This window comes from Phascolarctos cinereus, unplaced genomic scaffold (genome assembly GCF_003287225.1).
Source record: "Phascolarctos cinereus isolate Bilbo 61053 unplaced genomic scaffold, phaCin_HiC Scaffold_5;HRSCAF=322, whole genome shotgun sequence".
In the NCBI taxonomy this organism is placed as follows: domain Eukaryota; kingdom Metazoa; phylum Chordata; class Mammalia; order Diprotodontia; family Phascolarctidae; genus Phascolarctos; species Phascolarctos cinereus.
The window spans coordinates 479,019,657-479,032,125 of record NW_027555958.1 but is presented as its reverse complement, the minus strand read 5'-3'; the positions used below and the strand labels follow the sequence as shown (position 1 = coordinate 479,032,125).

At 45.9% G+C, this 12,469-nt stretch overlaps 1 protein-coding gene across 1 annotated transcript in view; it reads right to left on the bottom strand.

The window, feature by feature from the left end:
- ST6GALNAC5 (ST6 N-acetylgalactosaminide alpha-2,6-sialyltransferase 5) overlaps positions 1 to 12,469 on the bottom strand; it is a 242,202-nt gene that overhangs the window by 29,430 nt on the left and 200,303 nt on the right. Inside the window, exon 3 of the mRNA XM_020968565.2 lies at positions 7,036 to 7,445. Coding sequence (XP_020824224.1) covers positions 7,036 to 7,445 — 410 coding nt within the window. The remainder of the gene's footprint in view (positions 1 to 7,035; positions 7,446 to 12,469) is intronic.

Genomic DNA, 12,469 nt, shown 5'->3' with positions numbered 1-12,469 from the left:
AGGGTGATCCAGCGTGGCTCTGCCGGCTCAGCTGCGTGGACAGGGCCGGAGAGTGATTCTGGCCCGTGATGCTGAAAAGACGGGGCAGCTGTGGCGCTAACAGGAGAATGCACGCTCGTTTGCGTGCCTCGAGAAATGGGTTTGGGAAGCGTGGAGTGACTGGGGCCTTTCGGAACCCGCCCGTCTTGGCTCCTGGCCTCCCTTTCCAGGGGCTGCCCTAATCCAAGGGAAAGAAGGGAGTTTGAGGCTCGAAGTTTCCCAGGCACAAATGGAAAGAACTCCAGCCGGGAGACAAAGGAAACAAGCGAGCTGCCCTCAAAAGGCGACCTTCTCGAGGCTCCAACTGTTCCATATTCTTTCAGGCTAAAACACCATAGAAACTCCGGCACAAAAGCCACGGCTTTCTTAGAAGGTTGGAACCCTTTCCCAAGAAAGGAATGTCTCCTGTTGTTTTACACTTAATCATCTGTAATGAAAAAATATGAAGAGCTGTCATGTGCTTCTTAGGGGAAATTATCAAATATTCTTTTTTATGATGAAGTAACACAGAGAGCTGATAATTCTATCGTGTGCAGTAAATTACAGTGGAAGGGCTTTCTGCTCTGCCAGAATCTCATTTACAATCTCCACAGCAATGCTCTTCCCGCAGTTATTTCATTTGTGCTCCCTTTGTCTAATTACTATACTATTGGTTCTCAATCGTATTGTCCTAATGTCCCCTCATTCAATTATAAAGTTATTTTCAAGTACCGTTACTTTCTAATATCAGAGAATACTGGGGTGCAGTCACTGTCCCTTGGAGTGTTTCTTCACCTCAGAGAATTTGGGTGTATTTACTCCTCTCATTTAAGGTGATGAGAAACTTCTCTAAATCACGATCCAGCCGACTACACTTTCCTTTCTTGTCTAAGCTACCAGTCTCAAGTGCATTCCCCTTCTCACGACATCTCTGAGATTCACTTCCTTCCACTTTTATGTGTTGTAAGTGTTGTTGCTCTTTTTGCATTCAATAAACAATCCATAAAATTCAGGAAGGAAATTTTTGATAGATGTCACAACCTTCCCTACTGAAAACTTTCTAAGACTGAGCAGGAGAAATCCCCTGGAAGGGATAGGGAAGAGGGGGAGCAGTCCTCTGGTCCTGTCAGCTAAGAGAGGTTTCCTAGAGGGATTTTCAGTGATGGTCTCCTCCAGACCCTGATTCAGTTAGACGAAGCAGTTATGTTAGCCAGCTGTGGAATGGCCAGAAGAAGGTAAGCATCACAGGACAACAGCAGATTAGTCATGTGCCCCAGGCCCACCTCTATCTGGACCTAGTGGACAAACAGGACAAGTAGGAGAGGAGTAGTCATCACTAGAGCTGGATAGCCATGTCTAGTACCTTGGGTTTGCTACACACTGTAAGGTGTTGTTACCTCATTGGATCCATGGCTCTGCAACCTAAATGCTGTTATTATCCCCATTCTACAAATGGGGAAACTGAGGCAGACCCAGGGAAATATAGCTGATAAGTATATGAGGCAGAATTTGATCTCAGGTCTTCCTGACTCCAAGTCCAGCACTCTATCCACCCTATCACTCAGCTGCATAATGATAATAATAATAATTGTAATCCTGGGTTCAAGCCTGGATCAAAACTCATTTGTAAAGTAGGTAGATAGATACAGAGTTTGTCTATTAGGCATTTTCTATGTGCCAAGCACTGTGCTATGCACCGGGAATACAAATACAGGTGAAAAGAAAGACTATGTATGCCCTCAAAGAGCTTACACTCTAACAAGGAAGACAGTGCCTAAGAGAGAGGCAGGAAGTGGAAGGGGCCAGGCGGAGCTATAGTCTAGGGAGTTACCAACCAGGGAGCAGGGCTCATAGGGCTGCTTCCTCTAAGGAAGGTTCCTCTGTCTGGAGAGGATGAGTACTCCGTGCTGTTGCTCCTTCCAGGGCCATGTAGGGCTTCTCTTGGAGGAGGGAGAAAGAAGGTCTGTCTTCTTCCTCACATACACAGATTGGCTTCATCCAGTCATCATTTCCCTCCATCAATGAGGGGAGTCTTCTTCGGATGAGCCAGGCTACCTAATTATAAATGTAGCAGTGGCAGTGATGGGGGTGAGCATTTATATGGCACACTGGATAGTTCATCTGGCACTTCATAGAGGATCCCAGAGCACTGTACAAATGTGGTTCATGTGAACATGATACTGCTCTGGGTCTCAGCTTTCCCTTCTTTAAAATGGGGGTTATTACTCAGACTCTGTGAGTCTCACTACAACATTCCCAATCTACTCCTGCCAAAATATGGGAAGGAATGGCTAGGACAAACAGCCAGTGGGGAGGGCCTCTGACAGACAGGCTCCAGGTCTTTTCTGCACTGGACTCTACACAATAAGTGTGTATGTACACACATAAGTTCCCAAATTTATTTGACCTACTGTCCCCTTTAAAAAAATTTCTCAGTGCTCCCCCTGGAAATCTACTTTCTTTACCCTTTTAACTTTTTTTTTTAATTTGTGTCATTTCAAAAAATGTATAAAATATTTTTTTAAAATGATGGATCTTAAATTTAATAATTTACTGTAAATGTATTTTTTCTTTCTGCATTGAAATTTTGATGACCCAATTCCATGTAACTATATAAATATTGTATTGCAAACAAGTCATTACATGCACATCTTCCTGCAAATGCGTGCTACACCTCCTGACAATGTGAGACATGCTGGCCTGCCCACATTTGCTTGTTAAGACCTGTTGGCAGACTTGACCATTGACTGGTTATAACTTGCATTTTGTGTGTTTACTTGGAAAATAATGTAATCACTATGACTTTAACTCTATTACACAATAGATGAAACATGTACGAATGGTTTTTCAAAATGTTCTTATTTTCTCTTCTTTCCTTATGCTTCCACTGCCCTCTTATTTTTATTCAATGCCCCCTGTTTGCACCTGAGGCTACTAACACCCCCCTGGATCATTCCAACACCTCCCACGGGGCAGTATTGCCCACTTTGGGAACCTATGCATCTACACAGTCTGGGTTAGTTTTGAGCTGGCTCCTTCCTACGCAGATAGGTGAAGTAATAGCTCGTGTTCAGATATTGCCTTAAGCTTTGCAAAACACGGTCCCTATTTCTGATTTTCCCAACAACACTGTGAGGTGGGTGCTATTATTATCCCCATTTTATAGAGAAGGAAACTTGAGGCTGAGCTATTTATCTGTATAGAGCTTATTTTTTGTAAAATTGTTTGAATGTCGTCTTTCACTCAGTCAATACACTTTTATTGTCTTCCTGCTCTGGCAGAGGGGTGAAGTGAGCGCCCTCTTCCTCCCTCTCCTGCACCCTTTTGTATACCTCAAATGCCCCCTCATCCTGTCTCCTTCCATCGTCCCAGTACCTCACCCTTTTAATCCAAAATCAAAACCAACCTTCTCCTGGCCTTCTCCTGCCCTCCAGCTGTGCTCCTCTATCTCAGCAGGTTCTACTTATTGTCTCCTGTTCTTTTTTTTTTTTAAACATTTGAGATCTCATTGTGTAGTTACTTCACTAATGCAAATCAATACCTGCCTTTTTCAGCTTATAGGCAGGCAGGAGACTTGCCTGGGCATTGAGGAATTAGGTGATTCAGCCAGCGTCACCTTGGGGCAGCCTCAGTGCACAGAGTGCTGGGCTTGGAGTCAGGAAGATTCATCTTCCTGGGTTCAAATCTGACCCAAGACACTTCCTTGCTGTTCAACCCTGGCCAAGTAATCCCACCCTATTTGCCTCAATTTCGTAGTCTGTAAAATGAGCTGGAGATGCAAATGACAAACTCCTCCAGGGTCTTTGCTAAGAAAACCCCAACTGGGGTCATGGAGAATTGGAGGTGACTGAAATGACTCAGCAGGACAACCGAGGTCACAGCCAGGGTGTGCTGAAGGCAGGACTTGAACCCAGGTCTTCTGTCTTCCTGACTCCAGTCCAGTTCTGTAGATGCCGTGCTATGCTCTTCTTCCATGGACTTCTCTACCTCGTTCAGTCTGGCTTTGTTCTCATGTTTCAATGGACACTTTTTTCTGAGGTTGCCAGTGGCATCTTAATTGATCAATATGATGTTTTTTCACAGGCCTCGTCTCTCTTCATTTGGACACTGCCAACCAACTGCTGTTTCCCCCCTCCCCCACCACAGCACCCCCCCCCCCCGCCCCTCCTCTTTTCGCTTGGCTTTCATGATGCTTCCTTCCACTGGTTCTCCTCTCGTGGACCTGAAATCTTATCAGTGTCTCCTTCACTGGATTATCCATGCTTTACCTTCTAACCACAGGCATCTGCAGATGGTTTGTCCTGAGCCTCTGCATTCTCCTTCTAGTGGATTTCATCAGCTCGGATGGCTTCCATTATCTTCTCTCTGATGATGACTGTCTAATCTTTACATATCCAGGCCCAGGCTCTCTCAAGAGCTGCAGCCCTACGTCACCAACTACACTTTCTATCTCCCAGGATGTCCCATTGAACGTTCAGACTCAACCTGTCCAAAACAGACCTCATCTGTCCTAGTCTCTAAAACCTCTGCTCTTCCAGACTTTGCTGGCTCTGTTGAGAGCATTCCCATCATTCCAGTCACCCAGGTTTGGAGCCTTGGAGCGATCCTCACTCTGCGCTTTCCCTCCCCATCCCTTCCCATATCCCATAGTTGATGAGTCTTGTTAATCTTACTTCCACCCATCTCTCACATCTGCACTCTTCTCTCCACTTACAAGACTACCAGTGTAACCCAGACTTTCATCACCTCTGAAATCATGTTCCTCCTAAGACTCCTCAGGGGTTCCCTATGACTTCTGGGACAAAATGCAGATGCCACAGCTTGGCACTTAAAGACATGACCCTAGACTCCTTGTTACTCATTTTCCCGCAGTCAGTCCAGGGGGCACATCTGTTGTTCCCATGGTCCCTACACCCCCACTTTTGCCCAGGGTGCCTCTCATGGGCTGCCTGCCTGCCACCAGTTCTTTGAAGTTGAACCTCTCTCAAGGTTCAACTGAGGGGCTCCATCCTGTGGACAAAGACATTTCTAATTCTTCTGGTTCAGGAATTCTTCACTTTGCTGTGTCCTGGACCCCTTGGCAGAATCATAATTTAAAATAAAAACAAAATACTTTGGATTATAAAGGAAATCAATTATAATTGAATACAATTATAAAACTATTTTTTAAAAAACCCTCAGTTAAGAACCTCTGATAATCATTAGCTCTCTTTTCACGCTAGAATTATTTGTATTTACTTACATGTGCCTCCCCCAGAATATATGCTCCTTGAGATCTGGGTCTATTTAAAAAGAACCTTTGTATTCATAGCATGGAGTAGCTGCCTAATGAATGCTTGTTGAATCAGATTAAATTGAAAGAGCTCTGCTTGCTGTATGACCTTCAGTGAGTCATTGGACTTCTCTGGGCCTCCACTTACTCATCTGTGAAATGAATGGGCTGGTCAAGATCATCTTTGTGTCCTTTTTGGCCATAATTAACATGAAAAAACTAAGGAACATTTGTTTACATTCAAAGTATGCTGTGTTCTTTGGATTTCTATGGGCTTCATAAAGATTGAAAAACTCACTTTGCCAATTGTCTATTTAAGGCACTGCTGACCCCCTTCTAGAAATACTTCCACCCAATAGAATGTTATCACCATGCAAAAGATTGTTGGATTTCCACCATAAAAAGAGGTTCCATTCATTTTAATTTCCACAAATCAGTCAAAAAGTGACTCTGAATATGTCACTCTAAAGGGAAATCCACAACCACTGTCTCTTTTCCTTTTTGGCCTTATGGATAGGAGACTGAACCTGGAGTCAGGAAGGAATCAACTCCTTCCTCCACTATTTATGAGCTGTGTGATCTACAAGTCTCCTGCCCTGGCTGAGCCTCAATGTTACCTGTAAACTGGGGAGCATAATGCCTGTGGTCTCTACCTCAGGGACTTGTTGTGAGGCTCAAATGAGAAAAGGCTGGTCAAGGAGTTGGCAGATTTCAAAGCGCTTCGAAAATACCAGTTATTATTGTTGCTGTAACTGAACTGTGCATACACAATATTTCAAGATGAAATCATTCATTCTAACGACTAAGAGTTCTTTTCAAAAAAGAAAGATGGATGCTACTTGTGGCTTATTCTTTTGTCCATGGCATAGAACAGAGGGCTCCAGCTGGTAGCTCGGATGTTTGTGAGGCCATACTTTTAGAGAAGAAAAGGGCCTTCAGCATCTTCTCCTCTGACCCTTCATTTTACAGATAAGGACCCAGAGAGGTCAGAATGATCTGCCCATGGGAGTATAGGAAGTTAGTGGTGACGCTGGGATTTGATTCCTTCTCCAGCATGTGTTTAGCACATTTAAGCACTGGCCTCCTAAATAGTGGAGGGGTCAATCTCCCAAGCAGGGTTCATGGCTTTGTTTGGCGGGGCTCCAAGCTGGCTTAATGGGATAATGGCCAGGGACAGTTTAGGTCTGGCTTCTGTGGTCCCAGCACATGGTGTTCATAGCACGAGGTGCTTATTAAATGTTTGTTGATTGACTGATTGGTTCTAGTGGCAGATCTGCTGCTAATTAGCTGTAGCCATCACGCAAGTCACGTGACACTCTTCAGAGGCTCCGGAAGACCTGTCACCTCACACAGTCCCTTGACTGTCTCTGTAAAGGATGTATGTGAGTTGGGGGTGGGGCAGGGAGTTCAGCTCAGTGCTCCCTAAGGTCACTTCCATCCCTGAATCTTCCACTGCAGAGGATTTCTAAAGGCCCTTCCAGCTCTGACTTGCTGTGATCCCATGATTCTTTCTCACAAAAAGCTTTCCAAACAGGCACAGGGCTTTTCTTCTTAAAACACAGTTCCTCTAACGTAATTGCCCAGTCTCTTCCCTAGCCGGGAGGTACCTAACAGATCTCCCCGTCACAGAACCGCAGAATGTCAGGGCTGGCAGGAGCCTGCCCGTTGGACCGCCAAGCGGCAGTCGACACGTAGAGCCGGCGGCGCGCCTGCCCAGAGACCCTCCCGCCCGTAAGCCCCCTTACCTGTCCTTCCCAGTTTCCTGTTTGAAAAGCTCGTCAAAGTGCAGCATCTTGTGCCGCGTGATCATGAAGACTTTTAAGCGCGGGAGGACCTGGTTCATGAGCTGCAGGTTGTTGTAGACCAGCCCTTTGCCATCCCTCCGCATGTAACTGCTGGGCCCCCAGAAGATGAACACCGTCCCCTGGCTCGTGTTCAGGAGCTCCTCCCGCTTGTGGAGGATCCTCTGGATGCTGGAATGGGCGATGACTCGGAGGCTCGTTCTGTTGCCCACGTCCCGGCCGTAGCCACGGGTGGGCGCGTCGTTCATGCGGATCACACACTCCGCCTGGTCGATGCGCTGTCCCTGGCGGCTCCCCAGAAGGTGCCCCGAGCTTGTCACCAGGGCACAGTCCTTGCAGTGCATCTTCAGGGTCTGGGAAGCATCAGAGAAACAAACAGGGACATTAACGAGAGGAGCAGGGGACATTCCTAGCAGAGAGGAGGCATTGTCAGGGGCGGGGTGTGGAGGGGTAGTGGCTGAGGGAGGTCAGGGTTGTAAATGTTTAACAGCCAGGTCTCTCGAAAAAAAAAGTATTCAGGACACACTTTTCGTTATTAACACGCATCATTAACATTTTCTCCCTCAGTTTCTTAAATCTAGAGAATGAACAAAACAATCCATTGGGCCTTGATCTGTAGCACTTGCTAGTTTCCAAGGTGTGAACTCACCCTGAAGACTTAGCAATTGTCTCTCCTGAGAAGACAGGATCTGGTGCCAGTATACCCCTTTTAAGTGCCTGCTATGTGCAAGGTACACAATGTGTGTCAGAGTAGCTAGAGAGCTAGCCTCAAAACCAGAAAAACCTGCACTAAGTTTTGCTTCTTACATGCGCTGTGTCTGCAGGACCCTCTGCACGTCATTCGACATCTCAGGGAACCAGGCACCCGGGAGCCTCAAAGTTTCAGAGGAGTGACCAAGGCCTTGGTAGAAGTTTCCTTCCACGGGCATTCCTTATGCCGATTAAACCTCAGACCTAGTGCCTGTCCTCTCTCTGTTCCCCAGATTCAGAGCTGGAGGGGCTGTCAAGGTAGTTCAGTCCAGTTGTTTCCAGTTGCAGACAATAAGGGCTAGAGTGAGGTGGCCAGACAAGGGCTATATGGGTTCGACAAAGCAATTCATGATATTATTTTTGGCACAGATGGAGACATGGCTGGCCAGATGGTCGGTGGCACACTGAGATGAACTTAGGGTTAGTTGGCCAGACTCAAAAAGCAATCACCAATGGTTTAACATCCACTCAGAAGGAAGCGCCCCGTGGAGCGCCCCAGCGGTCTGTGCTTGGTCTGGGGCCGTTTTTCACTTCTGTCCATGACTTGCTTAGATAAGGGCGTGGATGGAATGCTTATCAAATTTGCAGATGGCACGGAGCTGGGAGAAGTAGTGAACACACTGGATTTCCTAATCAGCACCTCCCATGGTCTCTTCTCTGCCTTCATCTTCTTGACAATTACACAGGTGACTGACCATGACACACCAGTTGATTCTTAGAACTTTTCAACCACCCCTTCATGGTCTCCTTTTAATTTTGTCACCCACACCATACCCCAAACAGTAAGTATCTCCTCAAGGCTCTGTCTGTCCTAGGCTGTCTTCTCTCTCTGCTACCTCTCTTGGATTTAAATATCGTCTCCATAAAGATGCTTCTCAGTTCTACATATCTAACCCTAGGCATCTTGAATCTATAAGTTTCAGAGAAGGTGCCAACTTGCATTGGTAGAAGGAATTTTCTCACATGGGAATCACAGGTCTGGTCCTTGTTTCTGTTCCTATGTTTAAATCATGTACTGGGAATAAAAAGAGAGGAACAAAACAGTCCCTGCCCTCAAGGGGCTTCCATTCTACTGGGAGAATCCAGCATGTTCACAGATCAAGACAAATATGCACAAAAAAATTTCAGGAGAATGGGGGGAGTACACTCACAGGTGGCGGATTCAGGAGAGGAGACGCAGGACTGTTCTCTTGTTATCCTAATCCTCACTCTACTTTCAAAAGCCAAGAGCTGCATATTTTGACAAGACAGTGAATCCTCACGCTTCAGATTTCTGGACTGTTTAGGGTAAGGGTCAAGTCACTCAACTCTTAGCCTCCATTTCCTCCTCTGTAAAATGGGGACAATAGGGTAGTTCTGCAAATCAAGTGCTTGGCTCGTCTTCAAGTGTGGGTTTTTGTGATTACTTCATTGAAGGTCTGGCACATGGCTGTGGGGCTCAAGAGGCTGGCTGTGTTTGATCATAAATACTGGGGTGAATAAATGAGTTAGAGTCTATTCAGGCTTCTCTTATTATCTCTGGGACTGGCTTGTGGGGCTTGATTTTTCAACTTCTGGCCAGAGTAGATGACCTCTCTGACCTTGCCCTGTCTTTTCCCACCTCTAGGCCTTTGTCCTTGCCTTTCTCCATGCCTGGAGCAGTCTGTTCCCACAGCTCCAACAGCTGTTATTTCATTGGTGAAGGGAACGTTTGGTCCACCAGTGAAGGCTAGCACTGACTCAGCACTGTCCTAGACAGTGTTCTGGGGGCACCAAGAGGCTGCCCAATTTGCCAGAGCAAATGTATATGAGCAGCTGGACTTGAACCCAGATTTTCCTGACTCTCTAGTCAGTTCCCTACCTGCCACACCATACTGCCTTGCACCTTCTACTGCAGTTATCCACTCAAATCCAGAGGAAGGCCACTGGCACTTTGGGTGTTCCCCACAGAGTCATTTGGGAGAGAAGGCAAGGTTTGCTTTTGATGTATAATGATGGATTGGGGGGAGGGATATGATGGAAGAAATTGATTTTTTGGAAAAAGTAAATTCTTCCCTAGATTATAAGCCCTTTGAGGGCAAGGACAATGCTTCATTCATGTTGTGGCTCTCCTAGCAACCAACGCAGTTCTGTGCACAAAGTGGGCATCTATCCAACATTTGGAGGCCCTCACTGTCAAAAATCTATGTATTATGTGAAGAGGGAGCTTGGTGGAGTGGATGGAGCCTGGGCTTGAATCTGGAAGACCTGCTTTTACACCCTGCCTCTCTCTCTTACTAGGTCTGTGACCCTGGGGCAGGCATTTAATATGGGTTTCCAGTCAGAGACGACCAACATGTAGTGAGGGAGGCAGTTCCCACACCAGGAATTCCCTCATGAACCATCATGATCCTTTGATATTACATATTACAGATCCCTTGATATATCCATATTACAGAGTCCATGTTTGGGTTAAGATGCCTTTTCTCCAAGGCAGAAGATGAATGCTGGATTTGAATTCCAAGCACCCCATTTCAAACCCAGTTCATTTCTCCTTAGGGTTTGGCACATCCCTGGGCTTTCGTTTCTCATGTGTAAGATAAGAGAGTTGGGCTAGAAGTCCTCAAGGATCCCCTCCAATCCTAAATTAAAGATTCTTTGGTTAGGATTATGTGAGAGATGATGCCTGACCCCTAACCCCTTGTCCTCCGGCTTCTTTTGCCATGGGCAGCTGGTGGCTGTTTTCCATAAATCGGCAGTATCTGAGGCACAGTGAGACGAGGTGTTCCACCTGGGACACTCTACCCAGAGCCAGGGGCAGACGCACATCTGGGAATTCCGGCTTGCCTTCACTAATCACGAGACAACATGAAAGCATGCATTTTGGAAGCTGGGCACCAAGGAGGACTCCAATGACAAAGCTAATCTCAATATCCTGGCACACAAACAGTTTGATTTTGGAATGCCTAAGTATGTCAAATCAAACATTTCCTTGTTCAGGTTCAGCGGGAAATATCATTTACTTGCTGTTTGAAGATAATATAATTAGGGCCTGTGGTCAAGACCAACAAGGCCCAGACAGAATAATGATAGGAAGCCTTGGAGGAGACGACTGGGTTGTTTGGGGAGTTTTACAAAGAATCCTATTGCCAGAAGGCCATGGGGCCAAGGGAAGAGGCTATCAGCCTGGGACGTAGAGCAATGGTGCTAGAACAGTAGAACCTTAGCCTTGAAGGGGACAATAAAGCTCCCCAAGTCCAACTTTCCAATGGCTACAAGAACCCAGAACCCAGACCCTCAGAACTGAGGGCACTCCAAGACTGATTAGTTCAGCCAGGACCTGTCCAGGTACAATCTGCCATGTCCCTGACAAATGGCCACCTAGGCTTCGCTTGACTCAGCCCTTCCATTCTTGGTCACTTTCCCCTCTGTTGAACTAAAATGGGCTTCTGTCTCTCCCATCCCACGGCTCCTGGTTCTGCCCTGTGGGGACAGGCAGCAGTTCTGATTCATTGTCCACGAAACACCCATCTATGTCTCTGCATCTTCAGGTTATATGTCTTTAGTTCCTTCAATCTATTGTCCTCCAGCACATTTTCCAATCTTGTCCTCACCACCATCCAGGTTAATTTGTAAATATTTTTAATTGAAAAGCAGAGGTTCTGCCTCAGAAATTTAGATTCTCTGAAATTCTCTGAAACTACTAACAGGTTGTGATCTGTGATCTGCACCCACATCCATGACATCTCACACCCTTGGGTATTGAAGAATCAGGTTCAATTGATCCAACATTTAGAGGAGAGTGGAGAAAGCCCCAGATGTGGAGTCAAGTCCTCCCTACTCCCTAACCCTTTGTGTGACCCTGGGTAAGTCCTTTAACCTCCCTTGACCTTAGTGCCCCAATCTGTAACAGCATCTACCTCCCAGGATTATTGTGAAGGTCAAATATACTGAGCACATTGTGTTTATCTAGCAAGTGTTTATCTAGCACTTTAGGGTTTGCAAATAGCCTTACGTTTCTTATCTCATTGAGTCTCACAACAAGCCTGAGCAGAAGGGGCTAATCTTGGCATAATAGTCCATTTTGTAGATGAGGAAACTGAGGATGAGAGAGGTTAAAGTACTTACTTAGGGTCACACTGGTAGCATCAGAGGCAGGATTTGAACCCAGGTTCTCTGACTGGAGAGTCAGGGCTCTTTCTGCTATATCTATATCATCCATATCCATATCCATCTATATCTTTACATCTCTATATCATTTATATCCATATTCATATCCACATCTATATCAATCGCCATCTCATCTATATCTACACTATCTCTATCTTTGTACCTATATCTCTATATAATAAATATCTGTTATCTGTCTATCTGTCTGTCCATCTATCTCCTCCATTAGAATGTAAACTCTTCAAAGATAGGACTGATTCACTTTTGTTTTTATATCCCCAGCACTTAGCCTAGTGCTGAGCACACAGTAGGTGCTTTATCAATGCTTGTTGATTGCTGGAATGCTATTGAAGCCTGCGGGAGGGAAGTTTTCTTGGCCTGTAACCAGAGCAAGCATCTACAGGAACAACTCCTCTGCCCTCATTGGGCCAGTTCAGGGCTGCTCTGGGGAGTCTTCATTATGGCAGATTGGATTCCCTTCTAGGACTGCAGAACACTA